The following is a 27,281-nucleotide window of genomic DNA, read 5'->3' on the forward strand; positions in this document are numbered from 1 at the left end:
GTCGTCTGTAGGGGGCGGCGGTTGACGACTGTTGGTTGAAGGAAGACGTTGATTGGTCGAAGGGAGCGGGGCGAGCGAAGCTTCCAGAGGGAGAGGAGGGGGGGAGGGCGGCTCGGGAAATATGAAAGGGGACAGCACAAGGGGGGGAGGAGGACGGTTTGTAGAGAAGACAAAGTTGAAGCATCAAGAACCAAGCCCCGGGCTAGGACGCCGCATGGACGTCGCGGACGTCGTGGGCGGTGCTGGAGACTCCATCTCCGTGGACGCCCTTCTCCCTCCTGGCCCCTCTCAGTCCCCCCCCCCCCCTTTGTCTTCCCAATGCAAATTTGACGAATGACCTCTCAGCCCCTCCAAGATTTCTGTTGCACCCCCAACTACGACCAGGCCTATCCCAAACCCCACTTTAGCAATCGATGTTGCTTTGCTTCATAAAAACTACACCGTGGACAATAACTCAATAATTTATTTCAAATTATTGTTATGCTATGTACATTTTTATAATCGCTCTAAAGCATCTTGATAAAGGCGCTATTGAAATATCATTAAGATAAGATAGTGCTGTGTCCGCAGTGATGGCTCTGAATAAAGTACCAATGTGTGTCAGCGACACTGCCTAGGTATAGATTGTGTTCAAGTTAAGAAAATTGAGAAAGAATACTCACAATCATCCAATCAATGTGCGTGCTCAGTGAGAATAACACTTTCCTGCGCGGAAGACTCCACCCACCAAGTGGACAGCATCCAATCAACATCAATCAAACTGCACCACTCACTGTGTGTACAGATATTGCAACTACTGTACTGTAGGGGTGATTGCGTGGGTTTTGGATTTAACGGAACAGCATATTTGTTCCTGTTAAGCACCGTGCGTGACTTGTACAAACAATATTTCCAAGAATCCATAACAGAGGTTTTTGTGGGTTAGATTGCGCAAATATAAACGTGCCGTTAAACCCGCCCGCAACTGACACAGCCGATTAGTGAGGTTTGTCACGGAAACCGAACATGCCATGTTCGTTACTAGTTCAGCACACCGGTTGTGTGTTGGAGAGTCAACCCACAACATTTACAATTGCAGTAGCCATGACGTTTTTTCAGTAATTACAAGCATCGCCGCTCTCCTTGCCCCGCCCCTCTCAGCGGCTGGCTCCACCCCCTTTCATCACCGGCCACGCCCCTGGCAATCAATTGTCCCGCCCTCTTTCCCTCTAGCTCCGCCCTCCTCCTCCACTCCTCCCCCTCCTCTCAATCACTCGCCCCACCCCCTTTTCCTCTAGCTCCGCCCTCCTCCTCCACTCCTCCTCCTCTCAATAACTCGCTCCGCCCTCTTTCCCTCTAGCTCCGCCCTCCTCTCCGCCACCTCCCCCTCTGTGTGTACCCTGTGGGGTGATGGGAGCTCAGTGAGTGAGTAGAGAGAGGAGAGTGAGAGGCGATGGGGGACCGAGCCCGGATCGCGACGGCTTCTGCCCGGCTGATGCTGCTGCTGGTCGCTCTACCGCCACTCGCACCGGCGGAACAAGGTAACAACAAACAAACAACCAATAAACAACAAACAAACAACAGCCAACAACGACAACCACAGCGATGACAATTCCAAATCCACGACACGCATTCTCCACACTAGGATCCCCACGCCTACCAATAGTGCAGGACACGAACGTGGAGCTCCAGGGTCCAAGCGACTACAGAGAGAGAGAGAATTATTTGGGTCTTTTGGTAAAGTCACGTAGAGAGGTTCAAAACAAAACCTTTACGCAAAAAACTTCGACTTTTCTATTGCAATGCAAGTTGTCATCTCATTTTTTCTCCACCTGATGACGAGCGATCGAAACGTCATAGTTTTTGAGTAAATGTTTTTTTTACCTCTGCGTGACTTTACCGAAAGAACCAAGAATATGAATTCCTGCAGTCATGATAGTTTGAAGTCAAAATTCAACTAGTGAAAAAAAGAGAGAGTCGAGAATCTCAAAAGGAGAAGTTGACAAAGACAACGATCAACCACCCAACGCCGAACGCCCCTCGGTCGCAAGCGGCAGAGGCGTTCCACTCATCCCCTGCGTTGCCACCGCTCACGGCAGGGGATGGTGAGGGGGGGGGTGGTGGCCGCTGTCGTCTGGACAGATGCGGCCCAGAATCCCCTCCACGCCACCGCTGGGACCCCTTAGGGGTGTTGAGCGGTTGGGAGAGACCGGGAGGTGTCAAGAGGTCTTGGTGGGGATTGCGTCATGGCTGTCAATCGTTTAGGAATTCAGAGCCCATTGGTCACCCTACAAAGTCCTGTCACAAGGGAGAAACACACTACACTATACATTACATTATACACTACACTACTATAGACTACACTACTATTCACTACCATACACAACACTACTATACACTATTATACACTACTATACACTACACGACTATACACTACACGACTATACACTACACTACTGTACACTACACTACTATACACTACATTATACACTACCATACACTACACTACTATTCAATACACTGCACACTAAACTGCTATACACTACACAACTTTCCACTGCACTGTACAATGCGCTACTATACACTATACTATTCACTACACTATACACTACACTATTCACTACACTACTATACACAACTCTACTATACACTACACTCTACACAACACTCTACACTACACTACTATGCACTACACTACTATACACTACACTATATACTACACTGTACACTACACTACCCCATACCTGTCAACCCCTTATCGGTGCTGGCTACCTCATTAGAGAACAACTCAGACCCCATTGGGCACCGCATGCCCCTGATAAATCTCAACGTATGGACCTCAATTTCTCTGTACAAGAATATGGGTTAAACATTATGTGTTGACAGGTACAGTGTAGTGTATAGTGTAGTACATCGTGTAGTGTGTAGTGTAGTGCATATTAGTGTCGTGTGTAGTGTAGTGTGTAGTAGTGTAGTGTATGGTGTATTGTAGCGGAGTGTATAATGTAGTACATAGTGTAGTGTGTAGTAGTGTAGTGAATAGTGTTGTGTATTAGTGTAGTGTACAGTGTAGTAAATAGTGTAAAATGTAGTAGTGTAGTGAATAGTCTAGTGTATAGTAATGTAATGTATAGTGTAGTGTGTAGCAGTGTAGTATAAAGTAGTTTATAGTGTATAGTACTGTGGTGTATAGTAGTGCATAGTGTAGTGTTTAGCATAGTATATAGTGTATTGTGTAGTATACTCTTTAGTAGTGTATAGCAGTGCAGTGTATACGGTAGTATATAGAGTAGTATATAGTGCAGTGTATAGTATACTGTATAGTAGTATAGGGTAGTGCAGTGTATAGGGTAGTATATGGAGTAGTATATAGTGTAGTGTATTCTGTGGTGTATAGTGTAGTGTATTCTGTAGTGTATACGTATACCTGTCAACCACGTATCAGTCCGTACCTTATTACAGACACGAACAAATATTAACGCAGGGCTATCGGCCACTTTTAATGCCTTCTCGGGCCCAGTTTCTATTTTGTCAACTTTTGCTTTTAATCTTAACCGGGGTGTTAAGACCCCCCAAAAGCGTGCTGCTATGTTGAAGCTATTTTGTAATTTCAGAACGAACTTGCTGGCGATCACGCGTGCGTCGATGAAATCAGCTTCACTCACCCACCCAGTCACTTACTCACCATCCCACTCACCAACTCAGTCACCAACTCACACACCGACCCACTAACCCACTCAGTCATTAATTCAGCCACCGACTCACCTACTCACTCGCCCGCTAACCCACTCACTCGCCAACTTAACAACTAACCCACTAATCAAATCACCCACTCATTAACCCACTCACCCACTAATTCACTCACCCTCCCACCCATCCAAGCCCCCACTCAGTCACTCACTCATTTTCCCACTGACCCACAGACTAACTCACCCACTCAGTCACTTACTCACCCACTAACCCACTCACCCACACTGTCACCAATCCAGTTACCCACTCACTCGCTCACTAACCCACTCGGCCCCTCACTCACGAAACCACAAACCCACTCACCCAATCGGTCACCTACTCACTCACTAACCCAGCAAATATCCCACTCACCCACTCAGTTTCTCACTCACTCACCCACTAACCCACTTAGTCTCAAATCACTCACTCATTCACCCATCCACTAACCTACTCAGCCACTGAGTAACTTATTCACCAACCCACTAAAGCACTCAGTCACCCAGTGAGTCACCCACTCACTGACCCACTCACCCACTCAGTTACTCACTCACTCGTCCAATAACCCAATCACAACTCAGTTACTTATTCACTCTATGACAATCAACCATGCAGTCACCTACTCACTCACTTACCCACCACTAGCAGAAAAACCAACTCAGTTACTCCCTCAGTCACCCACTAACCCACTCAGTCACCCACAAATGGGTACATTCATACAGACACAGATATATACATACAGACACACAGACACCCATACATGCATACACACAGACACAAATAGACACACATACACATACACACACAGACATACAGACAAACACACAAACACAGATAAAAACAACACAAAGATCCTCCGTATAGCCTGTAACAGACGGTTGGGGCAAGTGCTGTTAGGGAGCACCTATGAAGGCCGGCACGGCACACGAGGGGGTGGGTGGCCATCACCACGCCCGAACGCCTTTGTCTCCCTAGTGGCGATGATTACACACCACACCAGGTACACATTTGAGGCTGAGTTGACCTAAGGGAGGCCCAGGATCGGTTCAGATAATCGTCACCGGTGTTGGCCGTGAGCAGGAATCGAACTCGGGTCGCCAAGTTCGTAGCTCACACATTTACTCACTCACGCACCCACCAACTCATTCACCCACTCACTCACCCATTCACTCACCGACTCACTCAAACACTCACTCACCCACCAACTCACTCACCCACGCACTCACTCACGCACCCACACACACAGACAAAGATCCCCCGTGTAGCTTCTAACAGACTTTTGGGGCCAGTGGCTGTCAGTAGTAGCGAGTAGCAGCAGCAGCGCCTATGAAGGCCGCCACTGTGATACACACAGAGGGGTGAGTGCCAGCACCACGCCCGGCCGCTTTTCTCTCCCTAGTGATGTTTACAAACCGCACCAGGTACTCATTGCAGTAAGTGAGTGGGTTAGGGGGTGGGTGGGTAAGTGGGATAGTGGGTGGGTGGGTGAGTGGATTAGTGGGTTGGTGGGTGAGGAAGTGAGTGGGTTAATGGGTGGGTGGGTGAGTAAGTGAGTGGGTTAATGGGTGGGTGGGTGAGTGCGTAGGTGAATGGGTGGGTGAGTGAGTTGGGGCGAGAGAGTGGGTGACTGGGTGGGTGGGTGAGTTGATGATTGAGTGAGAGACTAAGTGGGTGAGTGGGATGGTGAGCAAGTGACTGGGTGGGTGAGTCGGTGGGTGAGTGGGTAACTGAGTGGGTGAGTGGTTGGCTGAGTGACTAAATCAGTTAGTGAGTGGGTGGGTTACCGAGTAGGTGAATGGGTAAGTTGTGGGTGGGTGATTGAGTGGGTGAGTCAGTGGCTGACTGAGTGAGTGACCAGTGGCGTCACGACCACCTCTGTCTTCGCACGCCATTGGCTTCACATCGCTTGATATTTATAGAAATTCTTAAACCAACTCCGAAATCGCCCTCTCTTATCTCCAGCCACGCACACCACATCTTTCCATGTGTACGTGGCTGGAACCGCTGATTAAATGACCGATACATACACGGTCGCTTTTGTTCCCATAGTTAAATAATTTATTTGTTTTGTTATTCTTATAAAGTTTTACACTCCTCAGTTCGACAGGGGAGCTTGGTGTTTGTGGTGTGTGCGTAGTGTGTAGTGTTGTGTGGTGTGTAGTGTGTGTGTAGTGTGGTGTGTAGTATGGTGTGATGTGTGTGGTGCGTGTAGTGTGTGTGGTCTGTAGTGTGGTGTGTAGTGTGTGTGGTGTTTGTGGTGTGTAGTGTGTGTAGTGTGTGTGGAGTGGTGTGTGCTATAGTGTGGTGTGTGTGGTGTGTTTGGTGTAGTGTGGGGTGTCTGGTGTGTGTAGTGTGTGGTGTGTAGTGTGGTGTGTTGCGTGTGTGGTGTTTAGACTTTTGTGCAGCCTATGGGCTTCTAATAACCAACACGCTGTTCCGGCATCGGCTCATAAACCCGAGTTCGATTCCAGCTCACGGAAACCAACACCAGTGACAGCGATTATGTGAACCGGTACCTTGGTCTCCTTCCTCGATCGACTCAACCTCAAATGAGTTACCTGGTATAGCGGTGTAGTTTTGTAAACATCGCCAGTGGAGGGAGACAAAGGCGGCCGGGCGTGGTGGTGCTGGCCTCCCACGCCCTCTGTGTGTGCCACAGTGACGGCCATTGTTGAGCTGCTATCGCCTGTGGTGGCCACGTCGCTTCTTAACAAAGAACTCCACAGCTCAGTTGGGCATTTGACCTGGTAAAATAAACGTACATTTAAATTGACTTAAAACTTTCGAGTCTGCGGGAATTCATATTCGTTGGTTCTTTCGGTAAATTCACGTAAATAGAATAATAATAATAAAAATAATAAAAATACATTTAAAAGAATAACAAACATAAATGTAGAATGTAGCCTATATTCATGTTTTTTTAATTATTTGTATTTAATTTTTATTATTTTCATTTTGAGTCACTTTTTTATTATTATTTTTCTATTTACGTACCTTTACCGAAATAACCAAAGAATACAACTAATCGTAGTTTAGTTTTAGTGTGGGTCTCGATGCGTCTGAGTCGCTGTGGGGTTCGCAGCGGTTAGCATAGCGAAAACCACTGCACCATCACTCCTCCCCACTTACCCCCCACACACGCACAGTGCGCTAACCGCTGCGCCACGGCTCCCCACACACACTCACACACCATACACACCCCACACTTACACACATACCACACACACGCACAGTACGCTAACCGCTGCGCCACCGCTCCCCTCAAACACACTCACACCCCACACTCACTCACACATCACACACTCACACAACACACACACATACAGTGCGCTAACCGCTGTGCCACCAGTCCCCGCAAACACAAACACACTCGCACCACACACCACCACTCACACACCATACACACATACCACACACACACCACCACACACACACGCACACACAGCCGTTACGTGCCACAAAGTGACTAAAAAAAATACAGACCCATAAAGACCCACAGAGACTTATGGAGAACCATGAAGACCCACAGACACCCACAGATACCCAGATAAACCCACATACACCCATAGAAACCCACAGACACACATGCTCCTAGAGTCCTACATAGACCCACTGAGACCCACAGAGAAACGGAGACCCAAATAGATCCACAGACACCAATAGACACATACTCATGGAGATATACATAGACCCATAGCGACCCACAGAGACCCATAGAGACCCACACAGACCCACAGATACCCACATAGACCCACAGACACCCATACTCACAGAGACTCATACCGACCCACGATAACCCATACTCATAGACCCACACTCATAGACCCATACTCGTAGACCCATACTCGTAGACCCATACTTATAGACCCACTAGCAGAAGTACCCGGCGTTGCCCGGGTGAAAAATATATTTCTTAATAACCTTACATATATACACAGATACTAAGGTATTGTCAAAGCCCGGTGGGCTTTGACAATACCTTTCACCACTCACAACTCACCCTCACCACTCATCCTCACCACTCACCACTCCCACTCAATACTCACCCTCACCATTCACCCTCACAACTCACCAATCTCCCTCACCAATCTCCCTCACCACTCACCCTCACCACTCACCGTCACCACTCACCAATCACCAAACACCCTCACCACTAACCCTCACCACTCACTCTCACCATTGACCCTGACCATTCAGCCTCACCACTCACTCTCACCATTCACCCTGACCATTCAGCCTCACCACTCACCCTCACCACTCACCCTCTGCCTCACCACTCACGCTTACCACTCACCCTCACCACCACCACTCACCCTCACCACTCACGATCACCACTCACTCTCTCCCTCTCCACTCACCCTCACTACACACTAATCACCCTCACCACTCACCCTCACTAGTCACTAATCACCCTCACCACTCACCATTCATCCTCACTACTTACTACTCACCTTCACCACTCACCTTCACCACTGCCACTCACCCTCACCACTCACCATCACCATGAACCCTAACCACTCACCCTCACCACTCACCCTCACCACTAACCCTGACACCTCCCTCACCACTGACCACTCACCCTCCCCACTCACCCTTCCTACTCACCACTCAACCTCACCACTAACCCTCACCCCTGACCACTCACCCTCCCCACTCACCACTCACCCTTCCTACTCACCACTCAACCTCACCACTGACCACTCACCACTCACCCTTACCCTCACCACTCACTCTCACCACTCACCCTTACTATTCACCACACACCCTCACCACTCACCCTCAACATCAACACTTGCCCTCACCACTCACCATCATCACAAATCCATACACTCACCCTCACCACTCACCCTCACCACTCACTCTCACCACACCCTCAGCACTCACCCTCCCCACTCACCCTCACCACTTAACCTCACCACTCAACCTCACCCCTCCCCCTCGCCACTCTCCCTCACCACTCACCCTCACCACTCACCCCTCACCATCACCACTCACCCTCACCACTAACCCTGATCCCTCACCATTGCCCACTCACCACTCACCCTCACCACTAACCCTCACCATCACCACTCACCCTTACTACTCACCACTCAACCTCACCACTCATCCTCACCACTCACCCTTCACCCTCACCACTCACCCTCACCACTCACCCTCACCCCTCACCATCACCACTCACCCTCACCACTCACCACTCACTCTCACCATTCACCCTCATCATTCTGCCTCACCACTCACCACTCACCCTCACCACTCACCGTCATAACCACCACTCACCCTCACCACTCAACCTCACCCTCACTACTCACCATTCATCCTGACCAATCACCACTGACCAATCACCACTCACCACTCTCCACTAACCCTCACCACTCAACCTCACCACTCACCCTCACCACCCACCCTCAACACTAACCCTGACCCCTCCCTCACCACTGACCACTCACCCTCCCCACTCACCCTTCCTACTCACCACTCAACCTCACCACTCACCCTCACCACCCACCACTCACCCTCACCACTCACCCTTCCTACTCACCACTCAACCTCACCACTGACTACTCACCACTCACCCTTACCCTCACCACTCACTGTCACCACTCACCCTTACTATTCACCACACACCCTCACCACTCACCCTCAACATCAACACTTGCCCTCACCACTCACCATCATCACAAATCCTAACCACTCACCCTCACCACTCACTCTCACCACACCCTCAGCACTCACCCTCCCCACTCACCCTCACCACTTAACCTCACCACTCAACCTCACCCCTCTCCCTCACCACTCTCCCTCACCACTCACCATCACCACTCACCCCTCACCCCTCACCATCACCACTCATCCTCACCACTCACCCCTCACCCTCACCACTCACCCTCACCACTCACCCTCACCCCTCACCATCACCACTCACCCTCACCACTCACCACTCACCACTCACTCTCACCATTCACCCTCACCATTCTGCCTCCCCACTCACCCTCACCATTCTGCCTCACCACTCACCCTCACCACTCACCCTCACCACTCACCGTCACAACCACCACTCACCCTCACCACTCAACCTCACCACTCAACCTCACCCTCACTACTCACCATTCATCCTGACCAATCACCACTGACCAATAACCACTCACCACTCTCCACTAACCCTCACCACTCAACCTCACCACTCACCCTCACCACCCACCACTCACTCTCACCACACCCTCAGCACTCACCCTCCCCACTCACCCTCACCACTTAACCTGACCACTCAACCTCACCACTCACCCTCACCACTCACCCTCACCATTCACCCTCAACACTCACCCTCACCCCTCTCCCTCACCACTCTCCCTCACCACTCACCGTCACCACTCACCACTCACCCTCACCACTCACCCCTCACCATCACCACTCACCACTAACCCTGACCGCTCACCACTGACCACTCACCCCTCACCCTCACCACTCACCATCACCACTCACCCTCACCACTCACCCTCACCACTCACCCCTCACCATCACCACTCACCCTCACCACTCTCCCTCACCACTCACTCTCACCATTCACCCTCACCATTCTGCCTCACCACTCACCCTCACCACTCACCCTCACCACTCACCACTCACCGTCACAACCACCACTCACCCTCACCACTCAACCTCACCACTCAACCTCACCCTCACTACTCACCATTCATCCTGACCAATCACCACTGACCAATAACCACTCACCACTCTCCACTAACCCTCACCACTCAACTTCACCACTCACCCTCACCACCCACCACTCACTCTCACCACTCACCCTTACTATTGACCACACACCCTCACCACTCACCCTCAACATCAACACTCACCCTCACCACTCACCATCATCACAAATCCTAACCACTCACCCTCACCACTCACTCTCACCACACCCTCAGCACTCACCCTCCCCAATCACCCTCACCACTTAACCTGACCACTCAACCTCACCACTCACCCTCACCACTCACCCTCACCATTCACCCTCAACACTCACCCTCACCCCTCTCCCTCACCACTCTCCCTCACCACTCACCGTCACCACTCATCACTCACCCTCACCACTAACCCTGACCGCTCACCACTGACCACTCACCACTTACCCTCGCCACTAACCCTCACCATCACCACTCACCCTTACTACTCACCACTCAACCTCACCACTCTTCGTCATCACTCACCCTCACCCCTCACCACTCACCCTCACCACTCGCCCTCACCACTCACCCTCACCACTCACCCTCACCATTCACCCTCACCACTCATGCTCACCACTAACCCTCACCACTCACTAATCACCTCTCACAACCGTCACTCACCCTCACCACTCACTCTTACCACTCACCCTCATCACTCACCCTCACCACTCACCCTCACAACAACCACTCACCCTCACTACTCATCCTCACCAATCGCACCCTCACCAATCACCACTCACCCTCACTGCTCACCCTCACTGCTCACCACTCAACCTCACCCTCACCACTCACGCGCACCCTCACCACTCACCTCTCACTAATCACCACTCACAACTGCCACTCACCCTCCCCACTCACCCTCACCACTCACCCTCACCAATCACCACTCACCCTCACCACTCACCCTCACCATTCACCCTCACCACTTTCCTTCACCACTCTCCCTCACCACTCACCCTCACCACTCACCAGTCACGCTCACCACTCACCCTCACTACTCACCACTCACCCTCAACACTCACCCTCACCGCTCACCACTCACCCTCAACACTCACCCTCACCGCTCACCACTCACCCTGACCACTCACCACTCATCCTCACCAATCACATCCTCACCAATCACCACTCACCCTCACTGCTCACCCTCACCGCTCACCCTCACCACTCACCCTCACCACTCACGCTCACCCTCACCACTCACCCCTCACTAATCACCACTCACAACCGCCACTCACCCTCACCACTAACCCTCACCACTCACCCTCACCACTCACTAATCACCTCTCACAACCGTCACTCACCCTCACCACTCACTCTTACCACTCACCCTCACCACGCACCCTCACAACAACCACTCACCCTCACAACAACCACTCACCCTCACTACTCACCCTCACCACTCATCCTCACCAATCACACCCTCACCAATAACCACTCACCCTCACTGCTCACCACTCAACCTCACCACTCACGCTCACCCTCACCACTCACCCCTCACTAATCACCACTAACAACCGCCACTCACCCTCCCCACTCACCCTCACCACTCACCCTCACCACTCTACCTCACCACTCTCCCTCACCACTCTCCCTCACCACTCTCCCTCACCACTCTCCCTCACCACTCTCCCTCACCAGTCACGCTCACCACTCACCACTCACGCTCACCACTCACCCTCACTACTCACCCTCACCGCTCACCACTCACCCTCACCACTCACCCTGACCACTCACCACTCATCCTCACCAATCACACCCTCACCAATCACCACTCACCCTCACTGCTCACCCTCACTGCTCACCCTCACCACTCACCCTAACCACTCACGCTCACCCTCACCCCTCACTAATCACCACTCACAACCGCCACTCACCCTCACCACTCACCACTCACCCTCACCACTCACCCTCACTACTCACCACTCATCCTCACCAATCACACCCTCAACAATCACCACTCACCCTCACCACTCACGCTCAACACTCACCCTCACCACTCATGCTCACCACTAACCCTCACCACTCACCCCTCACTAATCACCACTAACAACCGCCACTCACCCTCCCCACTCACCCTCACCAATCACCACTCACCCTCACCAATCACCACTCACCCTCACCACCCTCACCACTCACTCACCACTCTCCCCCTCACTCACCACTCTCCCCCTCACTCACCACTCTCCCCCTCACTCACCACTCTCCCCCTCACTCACCACTCTCCCCCTCACTCACCACTCTCCCCCTCACTCACCACTCTCCCCCTCACTCACCACTCTCCCCCTCACTCACCACTCTCCCCCTCACTCACCACTCTCCCCCTCACTCACCACTCTCCCCCTCACCACATGTTAATGGCGCTCCTAAAGGAATCTACAACCTTCGATGATTCCTTTGCGCGATTCAAAGAATCGATTCCTGGCGCATAGGAGGTTTCTATTTTTAATTACAGAGTTTTATTTGCATTCGTATGTTATGTTTTAAAGTTTTCAGGAGTTTTTAATTATATTTTAGCCCCGGTCAACGCCGGATATTTCCCATTCGTAGCAGTTTATATCAACTCTATAACCAACCTATATTAAACGGGAATAAGGCGATTCTAAGTGAATCTACAACCTTCGATTCCTTTTCGCGATTCAGAGAATCGATTCTTGGCGCGGTCGGGTTTAGAGTTTTAATTACACAGTTTTATTTTCATTGGTATGTAATGTTTTAAAGTTTTCAGAAGATTTTAAATGTATTTTCCCCCCGGGCAACGCCGGGTATATCGAGTTTATACCACAAAGTCGTCGCTTGACACGGGTGGGGTGTCGAGGCCTAGTACCGTGCAGAGCCTCCGGCCTTGCCTAGATTGCCTACCCAGCTGAGGCTGTGTACTGGGGCCGTTAACCCCCCCCCCCCGCGCTACAATAATACTGTCTAATCGCTATAATTTTATTATCTACCGACCCTATAATAGTAATTACACACATTGGGGTGGGGGGGGAGTGAAGAGGACGTGAAACTTTGATGAATTTACCTCAGAATCGCGTGTTAATGCGTGCGCATATTTTTAATGGTAATTCAAAATGGCGTCCACCCCGCAGCGAACGCGTCTCTACCCGTTGCCAGACCAACCGCCGTGGTCCGCGCCGGCCGGCAAGAGTAAATAAATAAATAAAGCGTTAAATAAATATATAAAGATAAATCGCACTAAATCGATAATCGGTCCGATTTAAAGTTTAGAGACGAAAAATCGGAAATGCCTAAGTTTACCGCGGGGCCGGGGGCGTGCCCACCTGCAAAATTTAATCTCGCCGAACCCCACGGTCCGAGAGCTAAATCCCCCGGTAGGGAGCGTACGCGGACGGACGGACGGACGGACAAAGAATGAATTATATAGGTTAGATACTCATAGACACATACTCATAGACCCCATACTCATAGACACACACTCATAGACCCACACTCATCGACCCATACTCATGGACCCACACTCATAGACCCATACTCATAGACCCACACTCATAGACCCACACTCATAGACCCACACTCATAGACCCATACTCATAGACACATACTCATAGACCCATACTCATAGACCCATACTCATAGACCCCATGCTCATAGACCCCATACTCATAGACACATACTCATAGACCCCATACTCATAGACCCCATACTCATAGACCCATACTCATAGACCCATACTCATAGACCCATACTCATAGACCCATACTCATAGACCCATACTCATAGACCCATACTAAAATTAAAACGTGTTGTTCTCACTAGGTAAGGCCCCACTGAGCCGCTCTTTTTGCAGAAGCCACCTGGAACATCACAACTTGATAGCAGCTCCACCACGTGGCTGATGTCATCATCACGTGGACACTCACAGCAGCAGCCAGACACTCTAAACGCGTGTTTCTACAGACTCATAGAGACACCGAGACCCATACTCATAGAGACCCATACTAAAACTAAGCTATGCTTATAAACGAGTGATGTTTATTCTAAATGTGGAAGGGAAACAAAAACGCGACTACGGAGAGAGGAAGCGGCATACAGACTCCAAATATGGAGCGGGCACCAGGGTCGGAGATCGAACCCATGACCTCCTGCATAATAGGCGAGGTAGTTAACATCTCCTAGCACATCTGGGCGATAGGGTCCAGGATCCAATCTAGAACCTCGTGCTCACCAGGCGAGGTCGTCAACATTTCCTAACACACCTGGGCGTTAGGGTCCGGGATCGATCCCACGTACCTCGTGCACAGCTGGCGAGGTAGTCAACATATCCTAGCCACTGTGGCGTTAGAATTGGGATCGACCAATCGACCTCCTGCACACCAAGTGAGGGAGTTAACATCTCCTAGCCACGGTGGCGTTAGAATTGGAATCGACCACTCCAACCTCCTGCATACCAGGCGAGGTAGTTAACATCTCCTAGCCACGGTGGCGTTAGGGTCAGGGATCGAATCCAAGACCTCCTACACATCAGGCGAGGTAGTTAACATCTCCCAGCGCACCTGGGCGACTCGAGGTTTTAGGCGGGGAAACTCCACATGGCGGTGTCGGATTTCTTATCGGCGTCTGACCCCCATTGCGTCGGCTGAAGTTAGTTTTTATCATTCCCAACGAAAACGAAGCAAGGAAGGAGGGAAGGAGTGAGAGGGTTTGGGGGCTGTCGAGCGTTCATATTCTATGGTTCTTTCGGTAAAGTCACGTAGATAGAAAAAAATAATAATAAAATAATACAAAATAAAGTGAATTAAAAATATCACGGCGCTTCGATCGCAACGATATAGCGTCGTGATGTTTTAATTCACTTTACTTTATTATAATTTTATTGCAATTTTTTTCCATCCACATGATTTTACCGACAGAACTGTAGAACGTGAATTACCTCAGTCACGAAAGTTTTAAGTCAAAACTTGTTGAGGGATGTCGGGGAGGAGGCCGCTGCCCGCTCTGGGCCAAGTTCAAAAGAGGCAAAAAAGCAGAACTGGGTGCTCACGAGTTGGGGTCAGAGTCTCGTGAGCGCCACGCGAATGGAGAGCCGTGGCGAAAACCCCCCCGTAGGAATCACACGGAAGATGTTGACTACCTCGCCTGGTACGCAGGGAGTTGTGATGTTGACTACCTCGCCTAGTATGCCGGAGGTCGTAATTTTGACTCCCTCGCCTGGTACACAGGGAGTTGTGATGTTGACTACCTCGCCTGGTACGCGGGAGGCTCGTGCGCTTGATCCTGGACGCTAATGCCCACAGTGGCTAAGAGATGTTGACTACCTCGCTTGGTGTACAGGGCGTCGTGGGTTCAATCCCAGACCCAGACGATGCCTGCTGCTGCTGTCTATCTTGGAGTCTGCGTCTCTCTCCCCGTGGTGGTCACCACGTGGATTTGTCTCCGGCTCTTCCTCCGGTTTTTCCACCCCACATTTAGAATCAACACCGCCACGGCTTTATAAACATAGCTTCGTTTAAGTGTGGGTCTCTATTAGTATGGCTTGTTCAGTGGGTCAGTACGAGTCTCTGTGTCTCTATGAGTATCTGTGAGTGTCTGTGAGTCTCTATGGGTATCTATGAGTCTCTGTGATTCTCTATGGGTCTATATGGCTCACTATGAGTCTGTAGAACAACGCGTTTAGAGTGCATGGCTGCTGCTTTCAATGTCCACATGATGACGATGATGGTATCAGCCACATGGTTGAGCTGCTATCAAGTTGTGATAGGCCACGCCGCTTCTGAACAAAGAGCTACACAGTTTAGTGAGGTCACTAATTCGAGATTTGAAGCTTTCGTGACTGCAATGATTCATATTCTTAGGTTTTTTCGGTAAAGTCACGTAGGTAAAACATTAAAATTAATGAAAGTAAAATAAAACAAAATAAAAATAAAAATCACGACGTTTCGGAGGCAACACAAGTCTCCGTCATCAGGTGGGACCGTCACAGCCGAATTAGCTGCATCAAGTGAAGCAATGATTCAAGATGTAATCCCTTATAAGCAAGTTGAAGGGAGGTGGAGAGGGGGGGGGGGGTTTGGAGAGCTTGTCAGACTGTGGTAGCCAATGAATGGGAACGTATCGGGAGGGAGGAGGAGCGGTGATCAAAGACTGCACGTAGTGCTCAACACAATGAATGGACACGTGTCAGGATGGAGGAGGAGCGGTGATCAAAGACTGCACGTAGTGTTCAACACAATGAATGGAGACGTGTCGGGACGGAGGGTGAGCGGTGATCAAAGACTGCACGTAGTGCTCAACACAATGAATGGAGACGTGTCGGGACGGAGGGTGAGCGTGAAGTTTTTGATCACCGCTCACCCTCCGTCCCGACACGTCTCCATTCATTGTGTTGAGCACTACGTGCAGTCTTTGATCACCGCTCACCCTCCGTCCCGACACGTCTCCATTCATTGTGTTGAACACTACGTGCAGTCTTTGATCACCGCTCCTCCTCCCTCCCGACACGTGTCCATTCATTGTGTTGAGCACTACGTGCAGTCTTTGATCACCGCTCCTCCTCCCTCCCGATACGTTTCCATTCATTGGCTACCACAGTCTGACAAGCTCTCCAAACCCCCCCCCCTCTCTCCACCTCCCTTCAACTTGCTTATAAGGGATTACATCTTGAATCATTGTTTCACTTGATGCAGCTAATTCGGCTGTGATGGTCCCACCTGATGACGGAGACTTGTGTTGCCTCCGAAACGTCGTGATTTTTATTTTTATTTTGTTTTATTTTACTTTCATTAATTTTAATGTTTTACCTACGTGACTTTACCGAAAAAACCTAAGAATAGTGAGGTCACGTCTATCGGTTGACTGCTGTGTCAGGCTAGTTGAGTTTAGTAGAGGTCTCTATGAGTATGGATTTACGTGTGTCTATATGATTCTATATTAGCATGGGTCTCTATGGGTATCTATAGATATCTGTGGGTGTCTATGGGGTCTCTATGAGTATGGGTGTCTATTGGTCTCTATGGGTCTATAAGAGTATGGGTGTAAATTGTGTAAAATTTGTGTAATAGTGCATTCTACAAAGTAGTGTATAGAGTAGTGTATAGTGTATAGTAGTGCAGTGAATAGGGTAGTGTATAGTGTAATGTATAGTGGTGTAGTGACTAGTGTAGTGTATAGTGTGGTGTACAGTGTAGTGTATACTGAAGTGCAAAGAAGTGTAGGTGTATAATATTGTTGTGGTTTAACTCACATGAGGTGAGATTATCTGTAAGGGCTCTTGCCAGTTTATTAACTACTACACTCATGTACAGTATCACCGGATCACAGGCGAGGTAGACGCTTCTACACTTGGTCCTTCCCATGGACCATCCCGGTACCCGCTTAACTCCTCGGCCGATCCTGACCTAAACTTCCCACGAATCCCACTCTTACCCGGATGAGGGCCTCGGTGCCGAGCAGTGTGTCTTCCGTTCCGGCGTGTCTTCCGTTCCCTCGGCTCCTCACAACGACCCCGCCCCTCACCCCGAGGTCCCCCCTAAGTATTTTGCCCCTCTGGATACATGACGTCAAGCTATGACGTCATCCCACTCTTTCCTGCTGATTCCTCAATTCCTCCCACTACTCCTCTATACTATAGAATACAGTGGAGTATTTAGTGTAGTGTATAGTACAGTATATAGTAGTGTACTGTATAGTGTAGTATATAGTAGTGCAGTGTATAGTGTAGTGTATAGTAGTGTGGTATATATCAGTATAGTGTAGTGTATAATAGTGTAGTGTTTTGTAGAATACATTGTAGTGTATAGTGTAGTGTATAGTGTAGTGTAAAGTAATGTAGTGTATAGTGTGATGTGTAGTGTAGTGTATGGTAGCTTAGTGCATAGTAATGTTGTATTTAGTAGTGCACATATTAGTGTATAGTGGAAGGTATTGTATAGTAGTGTATTGTGAACTGTAGTCCCTAAATAGAGCCCAATATGTTCGCTTACTGACAATTCCCCTGTAAACGATGGGCTGTTGAAGGTACGTGAAATATGAATTAATGCATCCATTTACCACGTTTCATTTAATGCCATGTGTTCGTTATGTTTTTAGTATATTCACGTGTTAAAATCCATTGTGTAAATGTTACAAAGTACGTTTGCTCTGGGTCGGAAATGGGGGTGTAACTTTCAATGCCATTGGAATGAATTAAGCCAAACCACTCAACGGCCAGTTTCGTGTGAACCAATCACAGTCGTTAAGAGGAGGGGTATCTACCTACACTCGACTCGATAATCCAATCAAATGTCGAACTACCATTCAAAGCAAATAATAATAGGTTTATAATATCGATTGCCTGCGTGTTAGCGGTTTATTTAATTTGCGCATTAACTGCGGAGCGCCTCAGATTTTCACTTGAGTTCATGTCTTCTTGAGCCCGAATTAATAATATAATGATCCAGTTATGTTCATTGTTATTCTTGGAGATGATTTATGTACAAGTCAAATCAGGGTCCTTAAACTAAACAAATACTTTGCTCCAGTTGATCTGAAATATACGTGATCGCATTCACTACAGTACAGTAGTTGCAATACCTTTGATTGACGTTGATTGGCTATGGCTCTTGTATCATCCATTTAATGTGCTGAGTTCGATTGATTGATTGGCTGTGGCTCTGCTATAATCCATGTAGGGGTGGAATTTGATTGATGTCTGATTGGTTGTGGCTCTGTTGTCCACTCAGTGGGTGGAGTTCAATTGAGGTAGTGAGATTATGTGTCACTGCGTCAGACTATGAGTTTCTGCGTGAGTTTTTTGGTATATGCATGAGTATATGTGTCGCTATGTGAGTCTACGGTTTGTTGCATGAGTCTAGGGGTCTCTGTGTGAGCCGATGGGTCTCTGTGTGAGTCTATTATTCGCAATGTAAGTCTATGGGTATCTGTGTGAGTAAATGGGTCTCAATGTTAGTCTATGTGTCTCTTTGTAAATATATGGATTTATAATGATCTTTGTGTTAGTCTGTGGGTCTCTTTGCGAGTCTAAGGGTCACTGTGTGAGCCTATGGCTCGTTTTGTGATTCTATCGGTCTATGTGTGAGTCTATGGGTCTATGTGTATGTGTGTCTATGGCGCTCTCTGTGAGTCTGGGTATCTGTATGTCTTTGGGTCTATGTGTGAGTCTATGGTTTTCTTTATTATTCTAGGCATCTCTGCATGAGTCTATGGTTCTATTACTTACCATAAGGGATCTCTGATTGATTCTAAGGTGCTGTGTGTGGTAAATCAATCAGTCTCTGTGTGACTCTATGTGATTCTAGGGGTATGTGTATTCATGTATGGGTCTCAGTGTGAGTCTATGGGTCTCTTTGCGAGTATATGGTTCTTTGTGCGAGTTTATGGGTCTCTGCATGAGTCTATGGGTCTCTACGTGAGTTTTTGGGTCTTGGTGTGCACGTCTCTGTGAGAGTCTACTGATCCCTACGTGAGTCGATCAGACTCTGTTCGAGTCTATTTGTCTCTGTGTGAGCTTTGTGGGTATTTTGTGACTCTATGGGTGTCTGTGTGAGTCTATGGTTTATGTTTGATTATATAGGTATATGCATGAGACTGTGGGTCTCTTTATTAGTCTATTGGACTCTGTGTAAGTCTATGTTTCTATTTTTTGCATAACCGGTATCTGAGTGATTCTAAGTTTCTATTTGTGGTACATTGATGGGCCTCTGTGTGAGTCTATGTGACTCTATCTGAGTCTAGGTGTCTCTGTATTTATTTCGGGTCTCTGTGTGAGTCTATAGTCCTCTGTATGAGTCTATTGGTCTTTGGTGATTCTATGGGTCTATGTGTGAGTATATGGGTCTGTGTGTGTGTCTATGGGTCTCGGTGTAAGTCTATGGATCCCTGCGTGAGTCGAAGGGTCTCTGTGTGAGTCTATTGTTCTCTATGTAAGCCTATGGATCTCTGTGCGAGTCTATGAGTCTCTGTGCGAGTTTATGGGTGTATTTGTAAGTTTATGGGTCTCTGTGTGATTCTTTTAGTTGCTGTGAGAGGAATCTGTGTTAGTCTTTGCATATCTGTGTGAGCCTATGGTTTTTTTTGTGATTCTATGGGTCTATGTGTGAATCTATGGGCCTCGTTGTGAGGCTATTTGTCTCTATGTGTGTCTATAGTTCTCTGTGTGAGTCTATGGATGCCTGCGTGAGTCGATAGGTCTCTGTGTGAGTTTATGGGTCTATGTGTGAGTCTATGGGTCTCTGTGTGAGTTGTATTGGTCTCTGTGTGAGGATATGCGTCTCTGTGATTTTTTTAGCTGTTGTGTGAGGAATCTGTGTGATAATTTAGGTATCTGTGTGAGCATATGTGTCGTTTGTGATCCTATGAGTCTGTGTGTGAGTCTATAGGTCTCTGTGTAAGTCTATTTGTCTAGTTTTGTGTCTATAGGTCTCTGTCTGAGTCAATGTCTCTGAATGTGAGTCTATGTTTCTCTGTGTCAGGCTATCGATTTGAACTGGTCTATGTGTGAGTCTATGGGTCTCTTTCTAAGTCAATGTGTCTCTATGTGTGTCAATAGGTCTCTGTGTGAGTCAATGGCTCTCAATGTGAGTCTGGATCTCTGTGTAAGTCTATTTACCTTCATGTGTGTCTATAGGTCTCTGTTTGAGTCCACAGCTTTCTCTGGGAGTCTATGGGTGTCTGCGTGAATCTTTGGGTCTCTGTGAGAGTCTATGCATCTCAATGTAAGTCTATGGGTCTCTGCATGAGACTATGGGCCTCTAATTGAGTATAAGGATCTCTGTGTGAATCTGTGTGTCTCTGTATGTGTCGATGTATCCCCACTTGAGTCGATGGGTCTCTGTGTGAGTATATGGTTCTCTATGTACATCTATGTGTACATGTGTGTGTCTATGGGTCCCTGTGTGAGTCGATAGGTCTCTGTGTGGGTATATGATTCTCTATGTGCGTCTATTTGTATTTGTGTGAGTCTATGTGTGTTTGTGTGAGATTTTGGGTCTCTGTGCGAGTCAATCGGTTTCGTTGTCAGTCTACGTTACTCTGTGTGAGTCTATGGTTCTATGTTTTACCTAAAGGGTCTCTGATTTATTCTAAGGTTCTATGTGTGGAACATTGATGGAACTCTGTGTGAGTCTATGGGTTTCTTTGTGATTGTATGGGTCTCTACATGAGTCTGTGGGTCTTTTTGTTAGATTATGAGACTCTGTGTGAGTCGATGTGTATCTGTATGAGTCTATTAGTCGCTGTTTAAAAAACATCTGTGGGGTTTTGTGTGAGTTTTTGGGTCTCTACGTGAGTCTATGTAGCTCTTTGTGAGTCTGTTGGTTTCTTTGTGAGACTTTGTATGAGTCGATTGGTCTCTCTTCTTGAGTCGACAGTGTGGGGAGCGGTAGTGTAGCATGTCGCACTACGCTGCACTATGAACCCAGTGACTCAGGTTTAATTCCTGCTCATGGCTAACACCAGTGACGATTATGTGAACCGGTTCTGGGGCTCCAATAGGTCAAACCAGCCTCAAATGAGTACCTGGTGTAGTGTGTAAAGATTGCCACTGGGAAGACAAAGGCGTCTGGGTGTGGTGTTGGCCACCCACTTCCTCGTGTGCAGTGCCTGCCTTTATAGGTGCTTGCTAACAGCATTTGCCCCAACAGTCTGTTAAGGCTATACAAAGGGTCTTTGTCTTTGCTTATGTCGATGGGTTTTTGTGCAAGGTTATGGGTCTCTGTGTACGTCTATTTGTTTCCGTGTGAGTCTATGGTTCTCTATTTAAGTCTATGACTCTCTCTGTGAGTCTATGGGTCTCTGTGTGAGTATATGGATTTTTGTGTGCATTTATGGGACTCTGTATGAGTCTAATTGTCTCTGTGTGGTGAGTCGATGGGTCTCTGTGTGAGTCTGTGTTTCTGTCTGAGTCCACGGGTCTTTGTATGAGTTTACGGGTATTTGTGTACGTCTTTGGGTATCTGTATGAGTCTATGGGTCTCTGTGCGAAACTGTGGTTCTCTGTTTTAGCCTGAGTGTCTCCATGAGTCGAATTGCCTCTGTGTATTGAGTCAATGGGTCTCTCTTTGGGTATACGTGTTTATTTGTGGGTCTACAGGTCTTGGTGTTTGCACATGGGTCTCTATGTGCGTCTATGTGTATATGTGTGATTCTATCGGTCTCGGTTTGAGTCTATAGGTATCTGTGTGAATCTGTGGGTCTCTGTTTGAGTACACCGGACTCTGTGTAAATCTATGGTTCGTTGTGGGAGTCTATCAGTCTCTGTGTGAGTCTATGGATTTCTGCGTGAGTCTATTAGTCGTTGTGTGGGGAATCTATGGGTCTTTGTGTGAGTCTATGGGTCTCTATGTGAGTCTATGTATCTATGTGTGAGTCAGTTGGTCACTGCGTGAATCTATGGGCCTCTCTGTGAGTCTGTGGGTCTCTCTGTGTGAGGCATCTATGGTTCTCTGTGTGAGTCGATGGTTCTCTACGAACGGAATATCTGCCCATAGATGATGTGATCATGATAATGATGTGATGATGATAATTATTAAATTCACACGGTTTATTACCTGACAAATGTTATATTTATTTCTGTAAATCTCTACAACATTCAGAACTCAGTCTCAACAGTTCAACTACTTCATTTTGTAGTTGTTAATTATTAAAATTTCGCCAAATGTCAACGTTTTTATCAGCAACCCTTAAGTTTAATCAACATTTTGAGTTCGATTTGGTTTGGTTGTTAACGCTTTGCAAGGGCGCACTCGCACGCAAACCCGGACACTTCATCGACATGCGACAGCTAATTTCCCTTTTCAACGCAATTAAAACCACAAATTTCACTTTATTTTTTTCAGCAATGAAGAGCTTAAAGCACTCGTTAAAATGTAACGGCCAATGTTTACTGTTTTTTTATATCGTAAATTTACGTCATTACCTTCTACAATAAAGTGCTTTAACTCGTCAAAACTTAACAGCTAAATTGTTATTCTTACTTCAATTATTACACGATCACTTATTTAAGTTCAACAATCTACAGCTTAAACTCGTTACAAAGTAAAAACTAAGTAGGTATCTTCGTATCACAAGTTAATTTATTTTTTCTCAGATAAATAAGGGTTCATAAACTCGCTAACATGTAACAGCTACACTTCTCTTATATATATTTTTTATCACAAATTATTTTTTTCATTTTCAACAATGAAGATCTTGAACTCGCCAAACATGAAAGCTAAACTTATTTTATTTAAAAATCACAAATTTACTTCATTTTCCTCAACAACGATGTGCTTCAACTCGTCAACACTTATCAGCTAAATGTTTATTTTATTTTCATTATAAATTCGTTAAATTGTTTGCTACACTTAAGTGCATAAACTCGTCAAAGCCTAACAGGTCAATTATTATTCTAATTTAAATTACACGTTCACTTCACTTTCTTCAACAAATTAGTGGTAATAAACTTCGTCAAAAAATTGCAGCTGAATCGTTTTAATTTTATTTTAAATGACAAATTAAGTTCATATTTTTCATCCATGATGAGCTTCAACTCGTCAGAATATAGCAGCTAAATGTTTTATTTAAATTACAAATTAATTTAACTTACTTCAACAATTAAGTGGTAAATCACTTTGTCAAAAGTGACGGCTAAATCGTTTCAATTTTATTTTAAATCACAAATTAACGTCATTTTCTTCAAAATTGTAAAGCTTTAACTCGTCAAAATGTCACAGCAAAATTACTATGCTTATTTAAATCACTAAATAATTACATTATTTTCATCAATGAAGAGCTTTAACTCATCAAAATGTAACAGAAAAATAACGAATCTTATTTAAATCACTAATTAATTTTCATTATCTTGAACAATAAAGAGCTTAAACTTCGTAAAAAAATCGACCAGCTAAATAATGATTCTTCTTTCATTGCAAATTTATTTCACGATCTTCATCAATGAAGTATTTCAACTCGTCAACATATAACAGCTAAATATTTATTCAATTTGCAAGTTAGTTTGCATTATCTTCAACAATGAAGAGCGTAAAACCACTAAGCGTTTGTGGCTAGGGAGATGTTAACTACCTCGCCTGGTGTACAGGAGGTTGTGGGTTGGACCCTGACCCCTGACGTTTTCATCCCAATCCTGACACCATTCCTGATAACCACCTCAAACCACAACACATACCCCAATATGTGTGTATGTTGAACTTCTTTCGTACCAACCCTGCTAATATCATCACGAAAATGTCACCGATACGTATGCATGTTGTTCTTCTATAGTACTAACTGTGCTAACATAACCATCACCACCACCACCACACATACCCCTATATCTGTGTTAAACTTCCTTCGTACCAACCCTGATTATAACTCAACCACCACCACACATGCCCAGTATATGTGTATGTTGATATTCTTATCGTACCAACCCTGAGTATACCACCACCACCATCACACTGCTATGCCCACCACGACCACACTGCTATGACCACTACCATCACCACACCTCGGCTCTACCTAACCAACCCCTCTGTGCCCTCCGTTGCCGTTGCAGAGTGCCGCTTGAGCGCCGATCCGGCCGTGGTCACGGCTCCCGTGGGCTCCTCTGCCCTCCTCTTGTTCCAAATCACCACCCATGACCCCCAGGGTCCCAGCCAGGACCCCGGGCATGGCGCCTGCGAGGTGGCGAGAGCCTCGTGGTTCAAGACGCGGAGCAACGAGCGCTTGGCCTCCTACGATGCCTCCACCGCTGTTTGGCTCCTCTCGGACTCCGTCAAAGTTCGTTACGGGGCAAGGGTGGAGCTGAGCCCGGAATTCGTCGCCGGGAGCGGTGGCGGGGGCTCGGTGTGGCTCCGACTGCTGGAGCTGAGGATGGAGGACGCTGGGATTTTAAGTGATTCGGGGTGGAACGGGAGGAGTTTGTCTTGAGAAAGAGAGAGAAAGGTTGCGCCCAAAGATAACGACGGCAACGCCACACACTGACTGTGCTAAATCGTAAGCCCCAAGGCATTCACCGTATCTCCAATGCACTCCGCACCACCACACCGATGCTAAATGAACGTTGAGCTGCTACTGATGATGTCGATGACAATGAGCTAAGGGTAACAAAGATAATACCCCCACTGTGCGATGACTGTACGCCTTACAGCATCCGCTATCTCAGACATGCTCACCACGTCTCCAACGTGTTCCGTACCATGACACTCATTCTGCTAACGCGACATTGATGATGCTCATCCCCCGTTGCTACTGACGATGTCGATGACACAAGTTAAGGCCACCGAAGGTAACGCCACCACTAATGATTGTGTGAAGATCTAAAAACTTACTGCATCCACTGTCAGATCTCAGACCCACCCACCATATATCCAATGCACTCCGTACCACAACAGAAACTTAACACTGCTGATGCTCATCGGATGTCGCTAATGGTGATGCCGCTAACAATATGCTAAGGGTACCAAAGATAACAACGCCATCACCACACGTTGACTGTGGAAAGGACGTAAGCCTCACGGCATCCACTACCGGGTATCTATGGGTGTCTGTATGGGATTTTTTATGAGTATGGGTCTCTGTGAGTCTGTATGGGTCTCTATGAGTTTGGGTCTCTTTGGGTCTGTATGGGTCTCTATGAGTAATGGTCTCTTTGGGTCTGCATGGGTCTCTATGAGTAATGGTCTCTGTGGGTCTGTATGGGTCTCTATGAGTATGGGTCTCTGGGGTCTGTATGGGTCTCTTTGAGTATGGGTCTCTGTAGGTCTACATGGGTCTCTATGAGTATGGGTCTCTATGAATATGGGTCTCTACGAGTATTTATGGGTCTCTGTGAGTATGGGTCTCTGTGGGTCTGTGTGGGTCTCTGAGTAATGGTCTCTGTGGGTCTGTATGGGTCTCTATGAGAATGAGTCTCTATGAGTCTGTATGGGTCTTTAATTTAGGTCTCTGTGGGTCTGCATAAAAATGTATCTCTATGGGTTTGTGTAGAAACACGCGTATGGAGGATTTGTCTGCTGCTATGAGCGTCCACGTGACGATGATGATGATGATGAGATCAGCCACTTGAATGAGCTGCTATCATGTGTGATGACCCAGGTCGATTCTGTGAGTCTCTGGGGCTCTGTGGGTCTCTATGGGTCTCTACGATTATGGATTTCAAGGGCATCTATAGGTCTCTGGGTCTCTGTGGGACTCTTTGAGTCTATGGATCTCTATTGGTTCTATATGATTCTCTACGAATATGGGTCTGTTCACTATGATTATGGGTCTCTGTTGATGTCTATGGGTCTCTATGATTATATATTTCTGTGGGTCTCTGTGTGTCTTCATGATTTGGGGTCTCTATGGGTTTCTATGTGTCTCTACGAGTATGGGTATCCATGTTTCTCTATGAGTATAGATGTCTGTGGGTCTCAGTCTTTTAGTATGGGATTTTCTGGGTCTCTGAGTGTCTATGGCTCTGTATGAGAATGGGTCTTTCTGGATCTGCAGGGCTATCTATAAGTATGGGTCTTTGATGGTCTGTATGGGTCCTTATGAGTATGTCTGTCTATAGTACTCTATGGGTCTTCATGATTAAGTGTTTCTGTGGGTCTCTGTGTGTCCTTATTAGTATACATTTCTGTGGGTCTCTATGAGTAAGGGTCTATGTGGGTCTCCGATGGTGTCTCTGAGTGTGGGTCTCTGTGGGTGTCCATTGGTCTCTGGGTCTCTCTGGGTCTCTATGAGTATGGGTATCTATGGGTCAGTTTGGGTCTCTATGAGTATGGGTCTCTGTGGGTCTGTGTGGGTCTCTGAGTATGGGTCTCTGGGTCTCTATGAGTCTCTATAAGTATGAGTCTGTATTGTTCTCTATGAGTCACTGAGGGAATGGATTTATGTGGGTCTATATGGGTTTTCCTGATTATGGATCTCTGTGGGTCT

At 47.4% G+C, this 27,281-nt stretch overlaps 1 protein-coding gene across 1 annotated transcript; it reads left to right on the forward strand.

Annotated features, from left to right (window-relative positions):
* Positions 1 to 1,367: 1,367 nt before the first annotated feature.
* On the forward strand, positions 1,368 to 26,077 carry LOC144738118 (uncharacterized). Its single transcript, XM_078621038.1, has 2 exons — positions 1,368 to 1,520; positions 24,913 to 26,077. The coding sequence occupies exons 1-2, from the start codon at positions 1,433 to 1,435 to the stop codon at positions 25,284 to 25,286; spliced, it is 462 nt and encodes a 153-aa protein (XP_078477164.1). The 5' UTR covers positions 1,368 to 1,432; the 3' UTR covers positions 25,287 to 26,077.
* The last annotated feature ends 1,204 nt before the right edge of the window (positions 26,078 to 27,281 follow it).

Source organism: Lampetra planeri, chromosome 77 (genome assembly GCF_965212315.1).
Source record: "Lampetra planeri chromosome 77, kcLamPlan1.2.h2, whole genome shotgun sequence".
In the NCBI taxonomy this organism is placed as follows: Eukaryota; Metazoa; Chordata; class Hyperoartia; order Petromyzontiformes; family Petromyzontidae; genus Lampetra; species Lampetra planeri.

Coding starts and splice junctions, on each gene's coding strand:
- LOC144738118 (XM_078621038.1), top strand. CDS start 1,433: ATGGGGGACCGAGCCCGGATCGCGACGGCTTCTGCCCGGCTGATGCTG. Junction 1,521..24,912: donor ACTCGCACCGGCGGAACAAG/GTAACAACAAAC, acceptor TTGCCGTTGCAG/AGTGCCGCTTGAGCGCCGAT.